Genomic DNA, 23,153 nt, shown 5'->3' with positions numbered 1-23,153 from the left:
TCTTGCCTCTAGGGAGATAAAGATATCCTGCTTGAAGTTTCTTCCGTTTCCATCAGAGGCTCAGATGTACAGAATACATATGCCTCTGCCACTCAATTCTTAACTGAGTATTTTAGCTTTACAACAGTGTGCATTTATGGTGAGATACTGAAATTTGTTGTAGAATATGTGGGGCCCAGGCCCCTCCTTTTTTACAATATCTGCTACAGTATGCTCTTAAAACTGTGCAGAAAGATGCACCCAAACTTATCTATTAATGCTTAAATTTGAATCAATTTAAATTGTTTGGAAAGATTGAAGGTTTTCTCTTGATTGATGTTAAGACCCTTTAAAAAAAATATTCAGTCTGAAAATTAATGTGAAATTGTGGTTTTGTATTATACATACCTAACTTGAGGATCTTAAGAACAAGTAGCTCCTAAAAATTCAGAAAGTTGCCTTCAAGGTTTTTTTCATAGATACATCCCAAACCTCAGCTAATTTAGAAACCCATGTCAAGACATTTGTTAAACTCTGGAAATTTTGAAAGTATGAACTACCCACATTTATCATACTGTTTTCATTTTACTCCGTGTAAATTGCTAAAGGCTGTAGCATCTGGCACTTGCTGCAAGCAGTAAATTAAAAATGTTATATTTCTTAGTAAAATATGCATTTGGGAAATTATTCAAAAATTCATTTATAAGTTTCTTAGTCATACCATTAACCGAAATAGTAAAAATGCAGAAAAGATAATGGGTCCTTTATATAATGAATTTATCAAAAAATTTTTGAGTGGGTTTCTGTGCTTCTTTAGAGGCAACCTTTGATAGCAAGTTAATTCATAGAAATGATCTTTAGAATTACAACACTGCTCTGGAAGAAATTAATGTTCATCTTATTTGGCTGTAATAAATAATAATTTACTATGCTCTTATTCCTTATATTTATGACTCACTGCTAGTTACTTCCCATTTATAAAGAACAAGGAGACAATATGTGCAGCAGTAAGAAAACTCACAGCTTTACTTCTCTTAGATTCCTTGCTCATTCCACTGAGGCCAGCAGTTGTCTAAATCATTAAGTTACAGTTTGAGTGAAATAATAAACTAATTTTCCTCAAACCTACTGCACATTTACATTATTTGTTTCAATGTTAATGATTTTTGGAGAATTTCTGTGCCAGTGGAAGAATTCTTCTAGTGACATGACTTTGTCCTGTGATTCCATAGAAAAATATATAAATTCTTCCAATTCCACAAGAGTCATAGCCTAGTCACAATCAGAATATGGAGAAGAAGTACTAACAGCAAACTGCAGCAAGGCTTCCGATACTTTCTGGAGTGAAAAACTGGGGCTAGTGTATGTGCTACATTAGATTATGGTGTGACTTTGGAAGACGTGCAAACATTTTAAACTCGTGTCTGGTTACTTAGGAAGCTGAAGCTACACATTTTCCCTGCTGTCTCTTTCAACATCAGTAACTGTCAGTGTTCATAAGTGTTTTGAGCTTGCCAATGACTTCAAAAGCACAATGTTATCTGAATTCCTGCTTCTAGATACAGAATGTTAAAATTAATGCCTGCTGTTCCTTTGTCTGGATCATTGTGTGCAGCTGTAGTCATATGTATTTTATATGTAGATAACCGTGTTGGCAATTGCTACCTGAAGTATGGACCACGAGGGGATGGGAGCCTATCCTGCAATACTGAAATTGGGGTTGGAGTCAGTCGTTCCTCGTGCTGCTGCTCTCTGGGAAAGGCTTGGGGAAACCCCTGCGAGACGTGTCCCCCTGTAAACAGCAGTAAGGAAATGTTCTCTTATTCTCCCCGTGTCCTCTTATTATAGAAGTTGCTAACAAGGGATGAAGAAAGTATTTGAAATCTTTTACTGTATTATTATACATTTGTCTTTTAAGAATCTGATTTTCTTCATGAGGCAGTGTTCTTGCACGTTATAAAAGAAAATCTCCCTGCTGCTGTCAGAGGGGTGATGCAGAGGTGTGGACCTGAGTATCAGAAGACCTGACCTTTAGTATTCTGTGACTGACTTGGTGCCTATTCTCACAGTAATAACTCAGTGGAAATTTAGAAGGCACTTCCCACTGGACCAGGCCCATGTACTTCGGGTAGTTTTGGGCACTTTATTTTATTTTGCTTTTACTTTTCTCCCATTAAAAAAAAATCAAGGTAGTTGCAGATATGCTTATGTGCCTTAAGAATGGAAGGGATTGCATGCATCTACTAGGAATTTTTACTCAGCAACTCCATGTTGATAGGGAAATAAAGAAATTAATAATGCTTAGAACTCAAATCATGCCTTTAATTTGGAGAGCTGCAGGAGTTCTGAAAGGAGAGTGTTGGTAACTGTTGGGTAACTATTTCTAAGTCACTCTTGAGTACTTGCAAAATTGTTACCTGATGATACTTACCAATTTGGTAGAGCTTTGAAGTTCTTTGAATGAATAATGCAGCAGAAATGTCAAGCATGTTGTTCTTAATAGTCTCACAATAGTATGAATTCCAATTTTAACACGTACCTTTATCGATGGTATACTGACATTTCATATTAAAGAACTAGTCAAAATGGAAAATACGTGCTTTGGGCACACTACAGAGAAAATAACATTGCCTGCCTTAATACTGCCTTAAGTAACTATGGTTATTGTAATATTTTAAGCAGAACTCTTAATCTTACCTTGATTTTCTACTAATCTAATGCACTAGCTTTATTTACTGTGAATAGGTCAAGAAGAGTAGAAAACCAATGACTGTAGGGAAGAAGGCTCATTAAAAAGACAAGTGAAATTTTATGTTTCTGTTGTTAGCATTTTGTTCTTCACATGACTGACACACTTTCTCTTGTTGTACTTTACTTTAGCGGAATATAATACTCTCTGTCCAGGGGGAGAAGGATTCAGACCAAATCCCATCACTATTATTTTAGAAGGTGCGTTTATTGTAAATGACTCTGATGGCTGGTAATACAAAAAAGGGGTCATCTTTGGAGAGATGTATACAGTAACTATATTTTGCAAAAATCATTACATTTAGTGCAAACCAAACCCCTCTGCTATTATGAATTAGACAACAATGTGACGAAAATGCATACTGTAAAAGAATATTGAAGAAGTCCAACAATATTTCAGTAGGAAAATAAGCTGGTGCATACTTTTTGTGTGCCTCCTTACTTGAATTGGCCTTTGAAGTTGGCCCCTGAAGGATAAGTCATTTATGAAAATTACAGCTTATCAGTGGAAGGTATAAGTTTCAGGAAATTTTCATTGGACAAAGAAACTCTGGTTCCAATGAGTGTGCAGGAATGAGGAATTAGATGCCAGGTTCCTTTCATCAGTAATGGAAGTTGAACTCTGTGGGCTCATCAAGCTGAAACGTGCTCCTGAAGAGCTATTTAAATGGAAGAGAATGAGCATCTCATCCATGCTTTCGTGAAGTGCAATTTAGAAGAAAAAAAAAAATCCACGTGACAGTTAAAAGCTACTAGTTGGTAAAATTTCAGGGGAGTACTTAAAGTCTCTTGTTTCTTTTCATTCTGGAATGAAAATATGGTGGGTTTTTTTCTCTGTTTTCAGACATTGATGAATGTCAGGAACTGCCAGGTCTCTGCCAAGGTGGAAATTGCATCAATACATTTGGCAGCTTCCAGTGTGAATGTCCAAAAGGCTACTACCTCAGTGAAGAGACAAGAATCTGTGAAGGTTGAGTCCCTTGAAACCTTCTTCTCTATCACAGTGCAATTATTATGAAAACCACTGTCATTTTTAGCCTTAAATGCATAAGTGGATATGTTACCCACACCCTTACCTAAAATCTCCTCTAAAATCATTATCTTTGGCACCAGTGATATGATTAATATAAAACTTGAAATGTAACACTTGAATATACTAATGCTTATTTTACATGATAGATCTCAGCTATGTGTATTCAGTAAACTAAAGAGGTTATTCATGATTTCTGGCTTCTCACTTCAACGCCTTTTATCTCCTGCTAGTTTCACTAGGCTCCCTGTATGTTAAGTGAGAAAAGGTGTCCTCTTCACAGTATTTAAGAGTAGTGATTTAATTTATGCAACGTGAAGTAAAGTTAATGTTGGTCTTCCTTTTGTGTTTGAGATTTGTCATAAGTGTTAGAACCAAAAATTGTAAATAGACCCAAAAGTGTAAAGAATCCTTCGTGGTTTCTCCTAGTTAGGAGTGTTGTGAGTCAGCTTCCCCTTCTTCATTCACTTTGTGAGAAAAAAAAAAATTGTCTTCTTTCAAAACAGAGCCTGTGAATCCTGAGGCTTTGCTACTAAGCTTGGGTAAAGAAAACTGATCAAACTGGGTTTGAAATTAAAATTGTATGGACAAAAAAAGCTTACACCCCAAATACCTTGAATAAGAAGATCCAAGGTTAGAGCAGCAAGACTATGTGAATATTCAGCTTGCCTGTTTCTAAATAGAGTACTTAAAAGGTCATTTCTCAGTGGAGTAGTGAACACATCAACAGAACTGAAAAGTGACAGTAACATTCCTGTGAGAAGAGGGTGTGAATGTCTTTTGTGGAGCTCATGGGGCACAAGGTGCTCCAGTTTCAGTGGTAAATTCAACAACTTTGAATATATTTAGGGTGTTCTCTTGCACTTCACTGGCTGGACTCAAACCCAATTGTAAGTTAGAACAAAAAATTGTAAATAGACCCAAAAATGTAAAGAATCTTTAATGGTTTCTCCTAGTTTGGAGTGTTGTAAGTCAGCTTCCCCTTCTCCATTCACTTTGTGAGAAAACAACAATTCCTTTCAGAACAGAGCCTGTGAATCCTGAGGCTTTGCTAAGCTCGGGTGAAGAAAACTGACCAAAGTGGGTTTGAGGTCAGAAACATTTGCTACGACTTGGTCCTCTTTTCTCTTGTTAATTGTAGTGTTTTCGCTTGGTCTCTAGATATTGATGAGTGTGTTGCACATCCTGGTGTCTGTGGTCCTGGCACCTGCTACAACACCTTGGGGAACTATACCTGCATCTGCCCACCTGAATACATGCAGGTGAACGGAGGACATAACTGCATGGGTATGCAAAATGTCACCTTTACTAGAACTGTCTGAATATCGGACTGTTTCAGGGCCAGCCTCTCTGCTTAAAATTTCCTTTTAGATGAGGCTAGTTCTAAAGCCTTGTATTGCTTTTTCCTGCCTTTTAACTCCCAGACAGTTACGTCATGTAGCCAGGAAAGAGATCGCAATGACTGATGTGCAGTGTTCAAGTGCTCTTACTCCCTTAACATAACTCAGAAATCTTTTTTCATTTTCAGTAGTCATTTCCAAATGGTAGGGTTTACTATACAAAGGGATCTGATGAGCACCTACAGATGTGTTTTTGATTTCTTGGGAATTTTCCTTTTTCCCCTTTATGTCTTTGAATGAAAACTGAAAATATGTCAAATTTCAGGTGAGTCGAAAACAAAGACTGTAGATTACTTCAGTCCTTAAATGCTTTTTAAATGCATCCATGCATTTGCTTGGGTTGCATTCTGAAGCCAGAGTTAATGAACCACTGTCTAGGTTGGTAGGGGGTTGATACTTAATTCAGTTAGTTTGTTGGTTACTTCATAAGTGATTCTTTTCTCACATCTAGACATGAGGAAAAGCTTTTGCTATAGAAGCTATAATGGAACCTCCTGTGAGAATGAACTGCCCTTCAATGTGACCAAAAGGATGTGTTGCTGCACATACAATGTTGGGAAAGCCTGGAACAAACCTTGTGAACCATGTCCAACTCCAGGAACAGGTAAAGCCTACTATAATCATCCCATTTTGTTACTTTCTTTGCTTATATGCTCCTTTGACCTATTAGCTAAAGTTAACATTTTACCCCCAAAAAACCTTTGCTGTACTCCCAAAGAGTGACAATACCTTGCCATCCTGTCACTGGCTGGATTAAGTCTTGGTGTGCTAAACAAGAATAGGTATTTCTTCCATATTTTTTAAGTGGAAGAAGCATCACTCCATATTGAGTGGAAAGACAGAGCTTGATTAGTTCAAAGGCCCAATCATTCCCCCTGGATGAAAAAAATTCAGGAAGAACATGCATATTTTCCCTCTTAGCTGCCCCTGAAGGCAAGGGCAAGGGAACAAACTACTGTCAGGTGTTGCTGAGATGAATAAAAAGGCCTGGAAACTACAGACTGACTTGCCCATCAGCAGCAGGAGTATGTCAGCCCTGTAGCTAAAAGGATGTTTGTAAGACAGGTATCTGTAGGTAAATATAATTATTTTGACCTTTTTTTGGTGATGGGGATCTATAAAATGAGTGGTTGTTTTATTCTTTCTTTCTAAAAAATACCAAGGCTTTCAGAGGTCTTGTATGGACATAGAATTACTTTCAGTTATTTAGATATACATCAAAAATCTATGTTTGTGTAGGTAAGACCCACCAGGGTGGTGCAGTAGGTATAAGCAAGTTTTCTGAATGTGTGATTACAGAACTCCCATCTCCAAAGCTGTCTCTTTGAGGTTTCCAGAAAAGCAGTCATCGGGCAATAATACTGGGGTTTAAGATACTGCCTGACAAGAGGTGCCTGCTGCCTGGTCTGTCTTCCAGGATAATTAATTTAGGATAGTATAATTTTGTTACTGCATAGTTGGGGATACATTTATTCTGGTAGTCCTAATCTGTCAGAATAAAAAGACTGGGTTTCTAGATTATTGCCTTTCTAGATTTTTCACTTGTGTCTCACATCTGAGCTGATCCTTTCAGTTGCTTTTACATTTTCTCTATTTAAGGTGATAAACTTGCAAAAGCTCAATAAGGAGGGCATTGTAAAGGGAAGTAAAAATTGCCGTCTATAAAGGGAGGTGAAAATAATAAGGTACAGTTCTTTTTCAGTTAGTCTTTATGGAGTTCCTTGCCTGGAACAAAACACCCGTGAAAGCTCAACTCAGAAAAATCATTGGTGGGAGAATCACCAACTGGAAACCTGACAGTAGCACCTGGCCTTCGTTAAAAGATTCTTACATTTGTAAAAGGAGCAAAGGTGGCTAGATAAAACTAAAAAACTCAGGTGCCTGTTTAGTACAAACACGCTTTATTGTTTCGTTGACTTTGCCCCAAGTTTACTGCCACTAAACCCATACCTCTGGTGCTGCATCATTTGTGATGTTAGTGTGAAGAATGTATTACTTTCATTCCAAGTGGTTTATCCTGGTGGCATAAGGGAAAGAGCAGATAATTTAGGAAAGACTTTCCCCCACAAGCAGCAAAGAGGAGGAAAATGGGACTGAACAGAAAAAAACAGCCTCTTCCTTTTCTTTCTTAAGTAGGAGGTGGGAAAATGAAGGAACTGTTCCTAGCAGTCAGGAATGGGAGATGGAAATAAGCTTGAGAGAGGAAATACATGTTTGCTATCACAGAGAGCTCATCAAATTCTTTCCCATAGTCATTTATCTCAGTGCCATAAAATTGTCACCATGATGACAACATGATGAGAAAAATACAGCAAAGTACTAGCAGGGATTCATGCAATTAATATTCTTTGATGGAAGAAAGAATTGTCCTTTTAAATTGGTAAGACTGAAGTTCTCAAAAACTTATGCAGCTTTTAAAGATTTAAGACAACTCCACTTAGTCTGCAAGCAGTTATGGGGTTAAAATATTTCCTGAAATATTTCAATATTGCCTTGTTAGCTCTTCTAAATGCCTTTACTGTATTTGGAGACATGATTGAACTTTTTTCACCATGAAAAGAGATTGCGTGAGGGATCAAACACAAATTCCAAGGTCGAATAGCTGCACTTATGTGGTATAATCAGTTGTTCTGAATTCTGGGTGGGTGCTACACATCACAGACAGGGGTTGTGATACACTGGCCTTAACCAGTTTGCTAGACTGAGCCCAGTAGCTCATTAAGAGCATTATTCTGCTCCCATGAGAATTATATTGTTCCTCTAAATGAACTTCACATGCCAATGCATTTGCATTTTTTTTCCTTTGTGAACAGAGCTCTTTCTTCCTTTTCATATATTTATGCTTAACAATCAATCTCTGTTTGATTGTTTTAGGTAGTAAAGACTGTATTGCTTGGTTTTACACACTATACAGATCATAACCATTACCGTACAGACTTTAATCAGAAATAATCACTCTTCTTTGTTTGTTTTTTCACCCAAAGAAGTGTAAAAAGATCCTTCACTGCTAAGAGGTAACCAAGTATTTACAGAACTCTTTCATGGTTTGATCATTTCAGGAGTGCTTGACCATTTCAGGAGTGCTTGACCTCAGAGAGTTTTTTCCTGTTATGTGATAGATCGTTTTGTCCTAAAAATAATATAGTGATAGGTATATGGGGTTTTGAAAAATTTTTTAAGTCATTGATGCAAAGTCAGTCTTTCAGAAAGTAAATCTCTGGTGTGTTTGTGTATGGATAATTTGGCACTGTATAAATGCATTATCATACAGTCCTTACCTAATTATATGCTCTTTTTCTACACAGTACAAACTGAAAAAAAAAATGGAAAAACTCTATTAAACGGAATGCATGGAACATGTAGGTAGCATAACACAGAATGAAGGAAGGCCTGCAACCCTCAGAGCATCTTCTTCATCCTCCCAGACCTGATGTGTTAGGCATTATCACAGGAGTAGGTTACCATCACCCGTGGAGACAGGGTAGTGAACACAAGGCCCTCTTTTTATCTAATATGTGTGTTTCACAGGTTTACTGACAGCAGTAAATGACATAAAGCTCCTTGCAGAAAAGAACTGTTTTCTAACTCTGAAGTGTTATACATGTTAATATGAAAGAGCAGAAAATTTCTGGATGGTAAAACACTGTGGCGGGGACCTCTGTGGCCCAGTATCCTGTACTGCAAGAATAACCTCAGTAGGCATTAAGCAGTCATTAAACAATAGGACAGAAGAAAGAAGAAAATGCCGAAGTTCAGGTATACTGGATCCTACTTGGCTTGTACAGGGAATAACAAAGAATATTTGAATGTGAGAAAAATATTTTGCCAATCTTATTCTGAGCAATGATCAACTACATTTGCTGAAATTTTAATAAATAAGAATATTTGGTGTAAGGAAGACAAGAATTATTCCATTTAAAACCCCAGTAGATAAACTTTACAAAATTACAAGCTACTGAAGAGCTGCCATTAATATGTAGATGATCAAGAAGCTCAGACTACAGCCAGTAGAGAAATAAACTATCACCGCTGTAGATTAAAGATCATTACTCACAGGAAAACAGAAGAGTCTCCTTTCTCTTTTTCTGGTGCTAGAAGAGATGCCTATTAATTTGTCTGCATTTCAGGTTTAGAGGTGAGTTAAAGGTACACTCCATACGCTTACTCTCGTTGGATAAATAGGCTTCCTGTAGGTCCTCAGCAGCACAAACAGTGGACCAAGCACTCATGGAAGTCTCCGGATACTACACTTCCAGAACCCCTTTGAGTTTTATGTCAATGTGACATTTTTGTAACTTTTATCTACATTCTTTAGAAGGATATTTTACCTTAGCTTAATGCCATTAATGTGCAAATATCTACCGCATGCTTTGGAGTTCTTCCTTAACAATAGTTTGGAAACTTAATATTGAAAGATACTTACTATTTTTCTGGAGAATTTGAATGCTGATATGATCTAAAAAGATGCTGAATACCAGCTGCATGGTTATTGTTTGCAAACACACACTTAAACAAAACTGTTAATTCAAACTGGTTATGTCTTCACATTGGAATTATTTTGCTCCCCTCAAACAAGTGGGCTTTCAGTACACAATTCTACTCGTAGTCAGTATTTTACAAATTTGACATAGTTGTAGTTGTAGGCCTGTGTTTCATATTTCTACCTAGATGAAAATTTATCAATGTACTGTAAATGTGTAATACTTTTTTTTTCTGGAAAGCACTGTTTTACCAGTAAAATCTCATGCCAGTATAGATGCTTTATAAGAAATACTTCTTTAAAAGAAGTAATTATTTCTTACATCTTGCAATAATTAATCGATTCCATGCTAGAAATTTTTCTCTACATGTTGCAAATCCACTCAACTTCATATACCTTACCTGGAAAACCGTGGGTTCATTGATTTTATACTTTATACTGTGCATTTCCCATCCTCAAGATGCTCTGGAAAAGAGGATATAAAATAAGCTTACTGAAACAGTGCTCTTTTTTTGGAGCAGAGTGTCCATTCTGCTCTGCAGTTTAGTGGAACTAAGCTGCAGTAATCTCTGCAGAAGAGAACAGAGATAGTACCATCAAAGAAGGCTAGGTACTGGTAAGTTAAATTTATTTCTCCTATATGAAACTGTTGCTGCAGATTCTCTCTACAGATGTCTAGAAAGCAGGAATAAACCTTAAAAGGTAAGTTAAAGAGTTCTATTTAAAACAAACACTGAAGTGCTGCCTTCTCAAATCAGACATTTACTCATGTATGAAAGTCTGTAAAGATCTGAGAAAAGAGAAATATGAATTAGTGTTTCTCTTTGCATTCATTTATTGGCAATCTGAATTTTCAATACAATTTGTACAGGAGGCAGTGGCTCTTCTGGGTAGATTTGGCTTGTATCAGCTCTTGAAAAGATGAGAAGACTACAAGTAGTTCTTGGGAGATTTATAAATATTCACTAAAAATGCATTGTTCTCTGTTTTGCTGTAGCTGAATTTAAGAACATATGCGGAAATATTCCTGGCTTCACTTTCGACATTCATACTGGAAAAGCTGTTGGTAAGTTTCACTAAACTTATTTTAACCAAAAATTGTTTTGCATAAGGTTGTTGCAGCTGCATAATGGTACCAAAATGAACATTCCATGTAATAAAATTATAATTTCATTGTGGAGTTACAATGGTGACAAAAATTCTGAGACCAATTTTTGTGTAAAATATTTCTGATTTATATTTTTCTATGTCTACATTTTGTTACAGTCTTTTGCTCACTTTCCATCCTAGTTCATGGGTTTGAGTTTTAATTGGTAAGATAAAAGGTTTTGGCTTCAAAGATGTTGTGGGACTTATCTGCACATTTGTAACAGTTCTGCACCTTGTCTAATATTTAGCATTACCCTGTTTTGATCACTTCCTGAATTTCACATAGTTTATTTTCTGTCATGATGGGAATATGTTTAGGTTTATATCCTGTATACAATTTCTGTAGATTAAAAGGAACTTCTCAACTCAGTTTTAAGCACAGTGAAATTGAGAATGCAAGCAGTGTGTAAAGCCATGAAGTACTGTAGTTTGACTAGCTCATCTCACTTTCAGACATTGATGAATGTAAGGAAATCCCAGGAATCTGTGCAAATGGTGTTTGCATCAATCAGATTGGCAGCTTCCGCTGTGAATGCCCCACTGGATTCAGCTACAATGACCTGCTCTTGGTCTGTGAAGGTGATTTGAAATGACATTATTTTCTACTTAGCCCTCATAAGCATGCTTATCTTAAAGGGAAGGGGAACATTTAATTCACATGTTTTCCAAAATCTAGGAGGCAGGCGGTGAGCTTTTTTGTAGGGCTCAAGTCTATAAATCAGTGTATGACATGTTTGTCTTTAATACATATGCACATGCACTTAATGAGATTTGTAATAGTTTTGTGTCAAGCAGTTCACTGACTTCTAAATAGGAAGTAAATGAAATGCTTTTATTTTATTTTATTTTAGGGAGGAAATTTAGTTCTTGTTCTTAAAACTTCTCAAAGAAAACTTTCCTTGCTTTTTTCTGTCTTGTGTCTGTTCTTCTACAGTTTTATAGGTAGAGAAATTCATAGAAGCTAATAGTGAAGTTTTGTGTGTCCTAAAGTCAATAGGAGTTTTGTCATTGGTATTCAAGGGTCTTGTGCTGTCATGTGCACCTTAAAAAGCTAACAAACTGTGCCACTTTCTCTTTCAGTTCAAAGGCAGGGAACAACATTTTTTAATACAAAAACTAATTTCTTTAGGCAGACGTTTAAAAATGCAAAGCCACTTCAATGTGTAGTAAGTTGGATTCATAGGATCCTCCTTCATCCAAAAAGTGTGTTATGGATGAAATTGTATTGATTTTGCTTTTCATTTGCATTGACGGCACAAGAGGCTGAAGGTCAGAATATTCATGCTTTGTTGAGGACAAAAGATTCATCTTCATGAGGAGGACAATATAGTGTAAATTCTAGGCAGGAGAAACTATATCGTGGTTTCTGATGTCTGAACCATGACTCTTGGTATTTCAGATATTGATGAGTGCAGCAATGGAGACAGTCTCTGTCAGAGAAATGCAGACTGTATCAACAGTCCTGGTAGTTACCGCTGTGAATGTGCTGCTGGTTTTAAACTTTCACCCAATGGTGCCTGTGTCGGTAAGAAATCAGTTGACTTTTCTCATCTGTTTGAATCTGTTTGTACCTAATCAATGGTATATGCATGATTCTCTTGAAGGGTAAAAGCATAATTTATTTTCCGCCACCTTGCGTATTCTGCTGTTTTATGCGACAGTTTTTACTTTTTATAGCCCTATTTCTCTGTAGAAGGGAAGAAAAGACAGGGTAAAATTTTTAAAGAACATTCTTGATGTATCAACCAAATCCTGACAGTAGTTTTGACCTCGAGATGTATAGGCAAGAGGTTACTATAAACTGAAGTTTTGTTATGATTCAGGTTTAGGTATGGATAATTTTGAGTCTGGTTTTAATAATAATAACAGATTGTAAAAACATGTTTGTGTAAAATGCATGAATAATAAAAGTCAATAATGTGTACCATCTGTTTTATATTTTTGTTATAGATCGCAATGAATGTCTGGAAATTCCTAATGTTTGCAGTCATGGTGTATGTGTGGACATGCAAGGAAGTTACCAGTGCATATGTCACAATGGTTTTAAGGCATCCCAAGACCAGACTATGTGCATGGGTATGGAAAGTAAATGCTTCTGTGTGTGGTTTGTTTCGGTTTTTTGGTTTTTTTTAAAGGGAGAGGAGATGAGTCTAAATTTTTTAGGAGATTATAGTGACATTCAAACACTGTGAAGTTGTCCTTGGAGTGGATATATATGTTTGAGAAAAAAAATCACAGTATTGTCAGAGATAAGTCCATGTTACTGAAGAACATATTAACCCCATTTTCGCAAAAATACATCATAGTGGCTTATTTGACAGAGAAGTTTATAGGAGATATCACAGAGTGATAGAATTTGGAGATTAAAAAAAGGCAGATTTTTCAATTATTTAGAAATTTATTGAGTTCATGTTTCATTTAAGAAACAGAATCCCATGTTTAATGTAACTTAAATCTGTACTCATTTTGTATTAAAACGATTACATGATAGAGATGATATAAAAAATAAGATTGCAAAATAAGAGTTTTTTTCTTGTTCTTTTAGTGTTTCATAATCAGTTCTACAGTGTTTTAAAAAGAAAAGGTGATGCATATGTGAATTCAGTTCTCTTCAAGAAAAAGAGCCAAAAAATTATTTTGATTTTTGAAATAATGATCATCTAAATGTCAGTTCTAAGTTATACAGAAGTTCAGTGTCTCCTATAACATAGGTGTGTTCCAATTTCAACTTTAAACAGACATCTAAAACCTATTCACGTTGTATTACATATTCCTATATACCTTGAATCTTCTCATATTTGGACTAAATCACATTTGTCAAACTATCTGAGGAGGATATTTGGGAAAGTGACTTATGTTAACAACGCAAAGTTTTGAGAGCCTGGTTACTCAAAACAGTAACTTAATTCTAAAAATAATTCTAAAATTTTCATAGGATGAAATACAGATCTAGACAATGACAGGTTATGGAAATGATCCATACAACAAAATGTTTACCTTATGTAAGTCAATAAAATGTTTCAGAAAGTCCACACGAACTAGGAGAACAAGATCTAAATACCTTACTGATCCCCATGAAATTCCAGAAATTACTGAAGCACACAGCAGGAAACATCGAATTTTAGTGCCTTTTAAAAATGGGTGTTTCCAAGAGTTTGTAAGGAGTCTTTGTAATTCTGGATCTAGTCTTGACATAATATATTAACATATGTAAATTGACTTGTGAACAATGACACAAAACTCCTTTATAGAGCATTTTCAACAGGTTTTCATGCGCTTAAGAGTAAAATAGGTACACAAAATTTGAGATAGTTCCAGGGCTGTGATGTTCAATCCTTTGTACTAAGTTCTGATCACTAGCGTACATTAAGAAATGTTAGTATGGAAAATAAAAAGACAGAATGCTTTGAGATACTGCCCATGCACTTAACTTTTATCTTTGCATGTAAAAGTATCTTTTATTTTAAAATACATATAAAAAATGCATCATGTAACATTTTCCTACATGTACCCAGAAGATGTAAAAATCAGTAGTATAAATAGAAAATGTGACAGATGAGAGACTGAGGTTTAGAATATTGTCACTGTGCACAGAAAACACATTAACACATACCTGGGAAAATTAGTTCCCACATACAGTTTTGTTTCTCTTTGCAGATGTTGATGAATGTGAACGCCATCCATGTGGAAACGGAACTTGTAAAAACACAGTTGGATCATATAACTGCCTGTGTTATCCAGGATTTGAGTTAACTCATAATAATGATTGTATGGGTAGGTAATGTAATCCAAACTTTATTTTCATTGCTCCTGGCTTGGTATGCCAAGGAGGATGGTATATAGTTAAAACTCAGAGAAGACAGGTCAGAGTGCTAAGAAAGTTAATTGAGTGCAGTAACTGATACTGTTACCAGCCCTAGAGGTTAATAATTTCTATCATTTTTTAAACTAATTAAAAATATTTTTTACTGGCCAGCTTGAGATAATGTAAACCCTAAATCCCTGGACCACTGGGGCAACCTTACAGCTCACTGACATTTTAATGCAGCCCTCACCTCCATTAGATTTCCTGGGTAATTACAGCACACATCCTTGACTACTGACACAGTCCATAGGCACCACTTGCAATAAGCAAGTATTATATCACAGCACCAGTGTTGCCTCATGATTTAAAAATCATTTCTTTATTTCACCATATTACTGGGCATTTGCACACAGTATGAAAGAGGAAGCAGACCAGCAGTAAGGAAGCCAGTATAATTAATCTACCAAATCTAGTCTCATAAGATGAACTCTGCTTATACAGAGTTTATACAGGCATTGCTATTTCCTGTTCCCTAAAGCACAGGACACCAGAATATCTGATGGTTTTGGACAATTTAAATTCCTCAATACTTGTGATAAAGCATGGGCTTCAGCATGGGCTGAAGAACAGGCTCATAAGTCTCTGGAGATCCTCTCCCTTGTGCAGAGCATAAGCCAAAAGAAAGGAAGGCTTTACATTCCTTCCTGCTACAGAAGGAAGACAGAATAAAGTCTACTGGTTCTTTTCTGGTTCAGGAGAGAACTAAAACATCTTAAATAAGTTTTTTAAATCCTCCTTATCCAGGAAAGAGAAGATTAAAAACTTGGTCAAGTAGGAAGAGTCCACTGCCAAAAAATGGCACTGTTTGCCAAGGCGGTTCTTTCCCTTGGCAGTATAGCTGCCAGTCTACTGCCAGGACCATCCAGCACCTCTACTCCAGGCTTTGCCTTCAAGGAAGCCAAGGAGCCCAGGCTGACTCAGAGACTTGGCCTTTTGTTAACACTCCTCTTGACACCTTGGAGAGCCTCAGAGCTTTCTTCCAAACTATCCCAGTCATTCAAAGGCAATTTAGCCCATCCCAATATAATACTTTGGAGGTATTTGTGCTTGCAGAACTGTAACACAGAAGAAATGCACTATGGAATAAACCAGTAATACAGGCACAGCTGTATTGGCTGAAGCAGAAAGGTGCATCTTTTTCAGGAACTTGTACTTCATGACTCTGAAGAAGACTAAAACCTCTTCAGTAAAACTGACATTAGTCTTCATCATTCACATTAAAGTATTGTACAACAGTGAAGTGTAAGTTGTTCTTACACCATTGTCCTTATCCGAACTCCTTTTCATTGATTCTGACACTTTCTCATCTGTATTTTTCCTTATGTAGTGCTCCATTAAGTCTGCATTACTAAAGTAACTGTACAAACTAATAAGCATTTTCAAACCTCATTTTCAGAACTGTTATCAAGGAGGAAATCATCTTGCGGAAAGCAAATTACATATTCCCAAATTTGAAAATGACAAGGCAGTTTTTAGGAGGAAACTCGAGCACATATAAATCCAGATAAAATCCAGAACACTCAGTGTAACATTTTCTTTTCTGTGTCTGGAGTTAGCATCATACAGTCACTTGGAAGTAACTGAATGTCTCCAGATGCAGTAGCTGAGGTAATGCTGCAAGTTTGAAAATTATAATACCCTGTAAAAAAAGAGTGTTGTTTAAATAGAACATATACCCTAATGCACTTGAGTGAGAGTTACTTTCCACTAGTTGTCAGCTGTTCCCTTGTTGCTACAAGATTTGCCTTCTCCACAGAAGTATATATTGCAACTTGAGTGTGCTTATAATATACTGTATATACTGTGCTGGGACTCAACTCTCATTTCTGGGGATTTATTTTGGTTTTTTTACAGATACTGATGAGTGCAGTTCCTTCTTTGGTCAGGTGTGCAGAAATGGGCGGTGTTTCAATGAAATTGGTTCCTTCAAATGTTTATGTAATGAAGGATATGAACTTACCCTAGATGGCAAGAATTGCATTGGTATGTATGGTACCACATGGAGATGTGAAAGTACTGATGAGCTGAAATAATCAAACTATTAGCTCCCATGTAGACGAAAGCACCACAGTCTGAATATCTAATTATAAAAAAAAAAAGACAGTGACTTTAGTGAAAACACAGTAGAAGTAACTGGGTTTTGGAGTAGTTGTTGATCTTCAAGCATTTAAATGCCTTAGAAAAAGAAATTAGAAAAGAATCGTACAGTCTTTTTCATGAAAAGCCTGTTTTTTTACCATAAGAATTACATGATTCTAAACCTTTCTTAATTCCATCTACTCTCCAAAGATACTAATGAGTGTGTGGCACTACCTGGTTCATGCTCTCCTGGTACCTGTCAAAATTTGGAAGGATCATTCAGATGCATCTGTCCACCAGGATATGAAGTAAAAAGTGAAAGTTGTATTGGTAAGGCAAGTTCTAATTGTTGCTTCCGAACAATTTAAAAATTAGAAAAAGTATCTGGTTCTAATTTGGTGGAAAGTAGTTGTACACCTTAATGTTTGTGAATGTTGCCTTGCCTGACAAAATCACGGTGACAGGGAATAAGTAAGTAGGAGGAGTCTTCAGGAAGAGGTTTCAAAAATGGAAAGCAAGATATTTTGTACTGTATTGTACTATATTTTGTACATTAACTTCTTCATTAATGCAAACAAAAATATTTACTTTTTTAAAAAATGGTATTTTATCTTTCATTCACTTTTTTTTTAGTATCATTCATAAAACAAACCAACCTGTGTACTAGATTTATATAATGGTTACAGAAAATTAATTATTTCAATGCATGAACTAAGCTTCTGGTTTCAGAGGGCTATGAAGTTTAAAATTCTTGAGAAAATTATGGAGCTTATGGGAACAATTGTTAAATTGGTTTCTTCTAACAACTTTTTCCTGATTTTGTGTTTTGTATATCTCTCAAGTGCTGACATTCACAGGAAGAGAAAAGGATACAGCAGACCTTTCACCAGTTTACATGTTCTTGTTCATATAAGTCTCATTTAAAGCCTTGAATGTTATTCAGGAGCTGAATGTCACACAATGAATTAAGATTTGGTGTGGGAGAGAATGAGAAATAAATCCAAGTTACAACTCCCTTTTTCAGCAGAACAAAGCACAGGACTACTGTGAATTTATTGGGCATTTAAATTAACTATGTGGGGCACCTGGCAAGGAAGGTGCACACAACTAGGTTGAGGTAACTAACCTAGAAGCCTTAGGTTTCTGCATGGTCAGAGGACAGAGTAAGCACGTGTCTCTCCACTGTGACTATATTAAGAAACCTGGTTTTCAGCTTAAATGACTGAAGATAGCTGGTGTGACACCCCAGACACAAATTCATCCAAATAACTCCCAATAATAAATGAGCGGCTTGTCCTTGTATGGACTGAAGAAAACACTGGCTGGGACATAAAGATTTGGCCTATAGCCACCTAATCTGTATGGGTTCAGGAACTGGGTCACAGGAACCTCTTTGAATTTTTGTCTTGAACAATAGCATGTATTTTCTAAGCCCCAGAGCGCTCTCATCCTTTTGTATCACGGCACCATATTCAGTTTGCTGCCAACTTCATGGCTTCTTTTGGCAGCTGCTGTTTCCATATTATCAATTATGTTTGAGATGAATTCAAATCACCTACAGCTGCAAAATCATGAATTTAAAATGAAAACTTTTGGTTTTCCGGGAATATCACTGTTTACAGCCACTTTAGTATCCTCACAGAATCTCTTGATGTTTTCGACAGCATCAGTGACTGCCAAAGAGATTTTTGCCTGAACTGACTAAAAGGGACTTAATTGCATTCTTTTTCTTCATTCTGCCATGTGTCCAGAAAATTTGCAGCTAAAGTTCCTAGAAAAAGCCTAGGTAATCACATGTGATTGTACTAATACTTTGCTAAATATTATGACAGGTCTTGCAACATACATTCCCTATTACTTTCTATTGATCTTATATGCAGACAGCTTTATAAGAATTCATTTTTTCTGTCTGTAATGTGAAGGTTGGCAATGGCTAGATTACTTTTTGAGGTCAGGGTGATTATATGCAGGAGAAACCAAAACGGATGGAAGCCACAGAAAAATTCTTAGTTTTCACCTATCCATTTAATATATTTCCTTTCATTTTGTGGGAATGAAGAGGAGAGGACTCATTTACTGCCACAGTCTGGCTAGTCACCTATTCATCATGGCCACAAAAAGAGTTTCTTCCACTAGTCCCAAGCCATTCATTACAGTAATAATCAGTACTTCAAAAGAGCAGTTTTTCCATCCCATTAATGAAGCCAAATTGCTTAGCTTTGTATATAGCAACTGCCACACTAACTGGGAAATTAATTACCTTTTTTTTCACTGAAATAAGCTGACTTAAAATGTTTCACATGATAAGATCATGGGAAGCTACTGCAGAGTTTGGTCATATGCCAAATTATGCTAGGATTCAGTATAGTAGAGAGTCCAACAAATAGCAGGAAAAATAGCGCTACAAATTCGTGACTCAACATCCATGAAGCTTACTTTCATGGAGAACACCTATTCCTGCTACACTGTGATTAAGATCAAGATGGATATTAATGTAGAACACTTTTACAGCCATAGGTTTCTGTGATGGTTCTTTTAATATCTCGTACTGAAAGATTCAGGTGGGGTTGAACTGCAGGTATAGCTTTGAAGATTATTAAAATACACTTCAGAATTTATTAAATTATAATTACCTTTACCATATACTTTAGCAAGGAGGCTTATATCTTCTGTCAGTATTTGCAGAACAGAATAAATTAAAATACAGTTTTAAATAATAGGTATGAAAAATTAAACGTCTGTTAATGTATTATTTTTCTTACTCTGCCTGTTGTCTATATAGCTGCAGGATATGCAGCCTGATACCATTTGAGCTGCACAATTTTACAGGCACTTGGGTTTTATATTAAGTGCTCTTTTATTTTGGTTTGTTTTTAATAATTATAAAAATATCTCTATTTAAAAAAAATCTAGATCTTACATTTAAATTGTCAGAGCAATATATTCTAAATTAGGCAACTGAACAGGAAAAAAATTTAAATAACATATCAAGAGTGGCTGTGGAAGACTGGTTATTATATATTTGAATATATAAATATAATCATAGGTTTCCCTCTGCTAATAGCTAGCTATAGTTTCAGTTCAAGAATCAGTCAATCAGCATGAAAATAGCCCACCTTTAATTACAAAGAACCCCCAAAATACAGATTTTTAAAAATTCATCTTTGGATGTTTTATATTTACAGAAGAATATTTTTCTTATCAGAAATATTTCTTCTCTGTTTCAGTCTGAAAGCATTTATTTAATGTTTATATTATAAATATGACAAAGAACAGAGAATGGTATTTGGAGAGGAAAGTGCATGCCGGTGAAACACTCTAATTTGAAAAAGTTAGTGGAACCTTCAGGCTGCTTTATCTCTTGGGTGCTTTACTGGAGGAGCATCTCCTGCTGAAGTTAAATAAATAAATAAATAATCTTTCTTAACCAAGGAATTCACAGCCAATGGGGTTACGGTGAACCTTTTCTCCTTTAATTTACAGATATTAATGAATGTAACGAGGATCCCAACATCTGTCTCTTTGGCTCTTGTACGAACACTGCAGGAGGTTTCCAGTGCATCTGTCCTACAGGTTTTGTGCTGTCTGATAATGGACGGAGATGTTTTGGTAAGTTAATGATTAAGGAATGTAATAACTTATTCTAACAGATAACAGATATTCTGTAGAATGAGTAAAAAGGGACCTCTGCAGGTCCCTTCCAATCTATGCCCTTATGAGGATTGGACAGTGCTTTCAAAATAGTATGAAAAATACAGGCCTAACATTATTCGTTTCAGGGCTAGACAGTCATCATCTAACCAGGTAGCAGGTAATGTAACTGTGTTTTCTTTTTTAGATACTCGTCAGAGCTTCTGTTTCACTAACTTTGAGAATGGGAAATGCTCAGTGCCAAAGGCTTTCAACACCACAAAGGCAAAGTGTTGCTGCAGTAAAATGCCAGGAGAAGGATGGGGTGATCCTTGTGAGCTCTGTCCAAAGGAAGAAGAAGGTACACATCAAGATTTAAAATAAAGCCTTTTTAGGTGGGAGAAAAGGAAAATCATGCTTGTGTTGTACCTTTTTGATCATTAGAAGGAGAGATCTCTTGGCATTGTCTCTTAACTGCCTTTTCTAGAACCATTTTCAGGTCAACAGAAGGAATAAAATTAAATAGAAGAAACCACAGAAAAGGAGAAATACTGAGTTGTTGTTTTTGCTCTGTAGAGAAATGAACTAGTAGCCTCCATCTGTAGATCTAGCCTGCTTTAGGCAAAAGAGAAGAGCAAAATGGGACAGTGCCAAGAATCCCTGAAGTAATCAACAGTTCTTGGTTTTCTCCAAGTACAGAAAGGGGAAGGGACCAAGCACATGCACATGGAAGCTCAACAAGTCCTAGTGCTGCTTCCCCAACCTAGAGACAGTGTTACTTTTGCATCTGGCAAGACAGCATAATGACCATGATTTAAACATTTGACAGTTCTGAAAAATGTGATATAGAAGATTTTTGGATGGCTTTATCTGTCATAGTTCTTTTTCTCACTCACGTTTTTTTTTTTTAAAAACCATACCTCTACAGTTGCTTTTCAGGACCTGTGTCCATATGGTCATGGAACTATTCCTGGAATTGATGATACACGTGAAGGTAGGTATTCTTTTTCCTGATAATTAAAAAAAAATTATTTATACTTAAAACTAGACTTGGATATTGTAGTATGTGATGGCTTACTCCCCACAGCCCCAGGTGACAAGAGGCTGACCTTTAATAAATGTGGACCATTATGAAATGGTAGTTAAAACATTACCACTGAAATTGCATGGCTAAAGACAAACAGAATAGGGCGCTTGGTTTTTTTAAAATGCTGTTTTAAGACTTGACACAGAAATGCATCAGCTAAGTGGTTGCTAATATCTTCCTGCTTTTTAGATGTCAATGAATGCCTTGAAAGCCCAGGAATTTGCTCAAACGGTCACTGCATCAATACTGATGGATCGTTCCGCTGTGAGTGCCCCATGGGATACAACTTAGATTACACTGGAGTACATTGCATCGGTGTGTCCATATTTCATAAATTAAAAGAATTGTAACAATTGAATTTAAAACACAATTTGAAATGTCTCCCAGTTCTTTTCAGTTTGCATTTATTCATTACATACAGATACTGATGAATGTTCAATTGGCAACCCATGTGGAAACGGTACGTGCACTAACATGATCGGCAGTTTTGAGTGCAACTGTCATGAAGGATTTGAGCCAGGCCCAATGATGAATTGTGAAGGTAACTTGTACCTTTTTTTTTCTTTAGTTTTTGTCCAGTCCTCAGTATTCAAATTACTTTATTAACCAGGCATTTGGTGGTATAATAACTAGGAGGAAGAAAAAGTTTCTCTGCTTGAAATATGTCATTGAAAAAGAAGTCTTGAATTGATCTAAGCAGTATTTTTAGTTTATCACAGGATTTCCCAGACTGCATGTTGTGGTATGTTACATTATTCAGCTGTTTGTTGGAAAGGGGTGGGGGGCAGGAAGTGGCTGTTGAGCCCCCAGAAGATCCTTATAAACTGTATAGCTAACCATGGCAAAAATGCCTGAATTTGCAGAGCATTTTTCGTAACTGAGGCAGAGCAGTTATGAACGGACCCACTCATCACAGTTACAGTAACAAGTGAGTTATACTGAACGTAATAACTGAAGCCAGACCACTGGTCCATCTAGTCCATTATTTCATCCCTCACAGTTGAAATGCTAATTCAGCATACAAACATGACTGACAGCTCTCTGCAGTTCACTCCTCTAATACAAGAGCTGAGGATATAGGAAAAATAGGATGTAAAATGGGGGATGCATCCCGCATAGTGCGTTTAGTATCCACTTATGGATCTGTTGTCCAAGAATATGTCTAGTACAGTCTTGAATCTGCTGATACCATCTGCCTCCACAGCCTCTTGTGGCAGCAAGATCCAGAATGTCACTACTGTCACTACTTAGAGAAGTATTTTCTTTCAGCTGTTTTGAACTAATCCCCTATTAGTTTCATTAAGTACCTCTTATTTTTCACAGTGTGGGAATTGTGTACAACCATTCTGCTCTCATTGTATGCTGATCAGGATGCTTCTTACAAGTTTTGCATTTTATGAATCACAATTAGTTTGCTTTCTGAAGCAAGAATTACTTTTTTTTTTAGAGTTGGATAAAAAGCTGACATCTCTCATCATACAAAAATACATTAAAAAAAGATCATATAATAAAAAACTGAAATAGGCCTGTGCCAACTTGTTGTCCTAAGCTCAAGTAGTTCCATATTTATTGTGCCATTATTTTTAAGTAGAGCTTTGTTCGATGGCTACTCAAAACCAAACATCCACAACTTTCTGGTTTGAATTACTATGTTTCTGATACTTTTTAGTGGACAAAAAAAGCACAGGTATAAGAAAACCTTCTTG

The 23,153-nt window shown here is 36.3% G+C and overlaps 1 protein-coding gene across 1 annotated transcript in view; it reads left to right on the top strand.

Annotated features, from left to right (window-relative positions):
* The window catches only part of FBN2 (fibrillin 2), a 176,611-nt gene that overhangs the window by 137,031 nt on the left and 16,427 nt on the right, over positions 1 to 23,153 (top strand). Inside the window, exons 37-53 of the mRNA XM_052778267.1 lie at positions 1,622 to 1,783; positions 2,860 to 2,928; positions 3,572 to 3,697; positions 4,919 to 5,044; positions 5,609 to 5,761; positions 10,635 to 10,703; positions 11,240 to 11,365; positions 12,186 to 12,311; positions 12,737 to 12,862; positions 14,444 to 14,560; positions 16,506 to 16,634; positions 16,941 to 17,060; positions 20,214 to 20,339; positions 20,569 to 20,721; positions 21,289 to 21,354; positions 21,637 to 21,762; positions 21,869 to 21,988. Coding sequence (XP_052634227.1) covers positions 1,622 to 1,783; positions 2,860 to 2,928; positions 3,572 to 3,697; positions 4,919 to 5,044; positions 5,609 to 5,761; positions 10,635 to 10,703; positions 11,240 to 11,365; positions 12,186 to 12,311; positions 12,737 to 12,862; positions 14,444 to 14,560; positions 16,506 to 16,634; positions 16,941 to 17,060; positions 20,214 to 20,339; positions 20,569 to 20,721; positions 21,289 to 21,354; positions 21,637 to 21,762; positions 21,869 to 21,988 — 2,040 coding nt within the window. The remainder of the gene's footprint in view (positions 1 to 1,621; positions 1,784 to 2,859; positions 2,929 to 3,571; positions 3,698 to 4,918; positions 5,045 to 5,608; positions 5,762 to 10,634; positions 10,704 to 11,239; positions 11,366 to 12,185; positions 12,312 to 12,736; positions 12,863 to 14,443; positions 14,561 to 16,505; positions 16,635 to 16,940; positions 17,061 to 20,213; positions 20,340 to 20,568; positions 20,722 to 21,288; positions 21,355 to 21,636; positions 21,763 to 21,868; positions 21,989 to 23,153) is intronic.

This window comes from Harpia harpyja, chromosome Z (assembly GCF_026419915.1).
Source record: "Harpia harpyja isolate bHarHar1 chromosome Z, bHarHar1 primary haplotype, whole genome shotgun sequence".
NCBI classification, from domain to species: Eukaryota; Metazoa; Chordata; class Aves; order Accipitriformes; family Accipitridae; genus Harpia; species Harpia harpyja.
The sequence above is the reverse complement of the archived record's forward strand: the minus strand, read 5'-3'. Positions and strand labels throughout refer to the sequence as shown.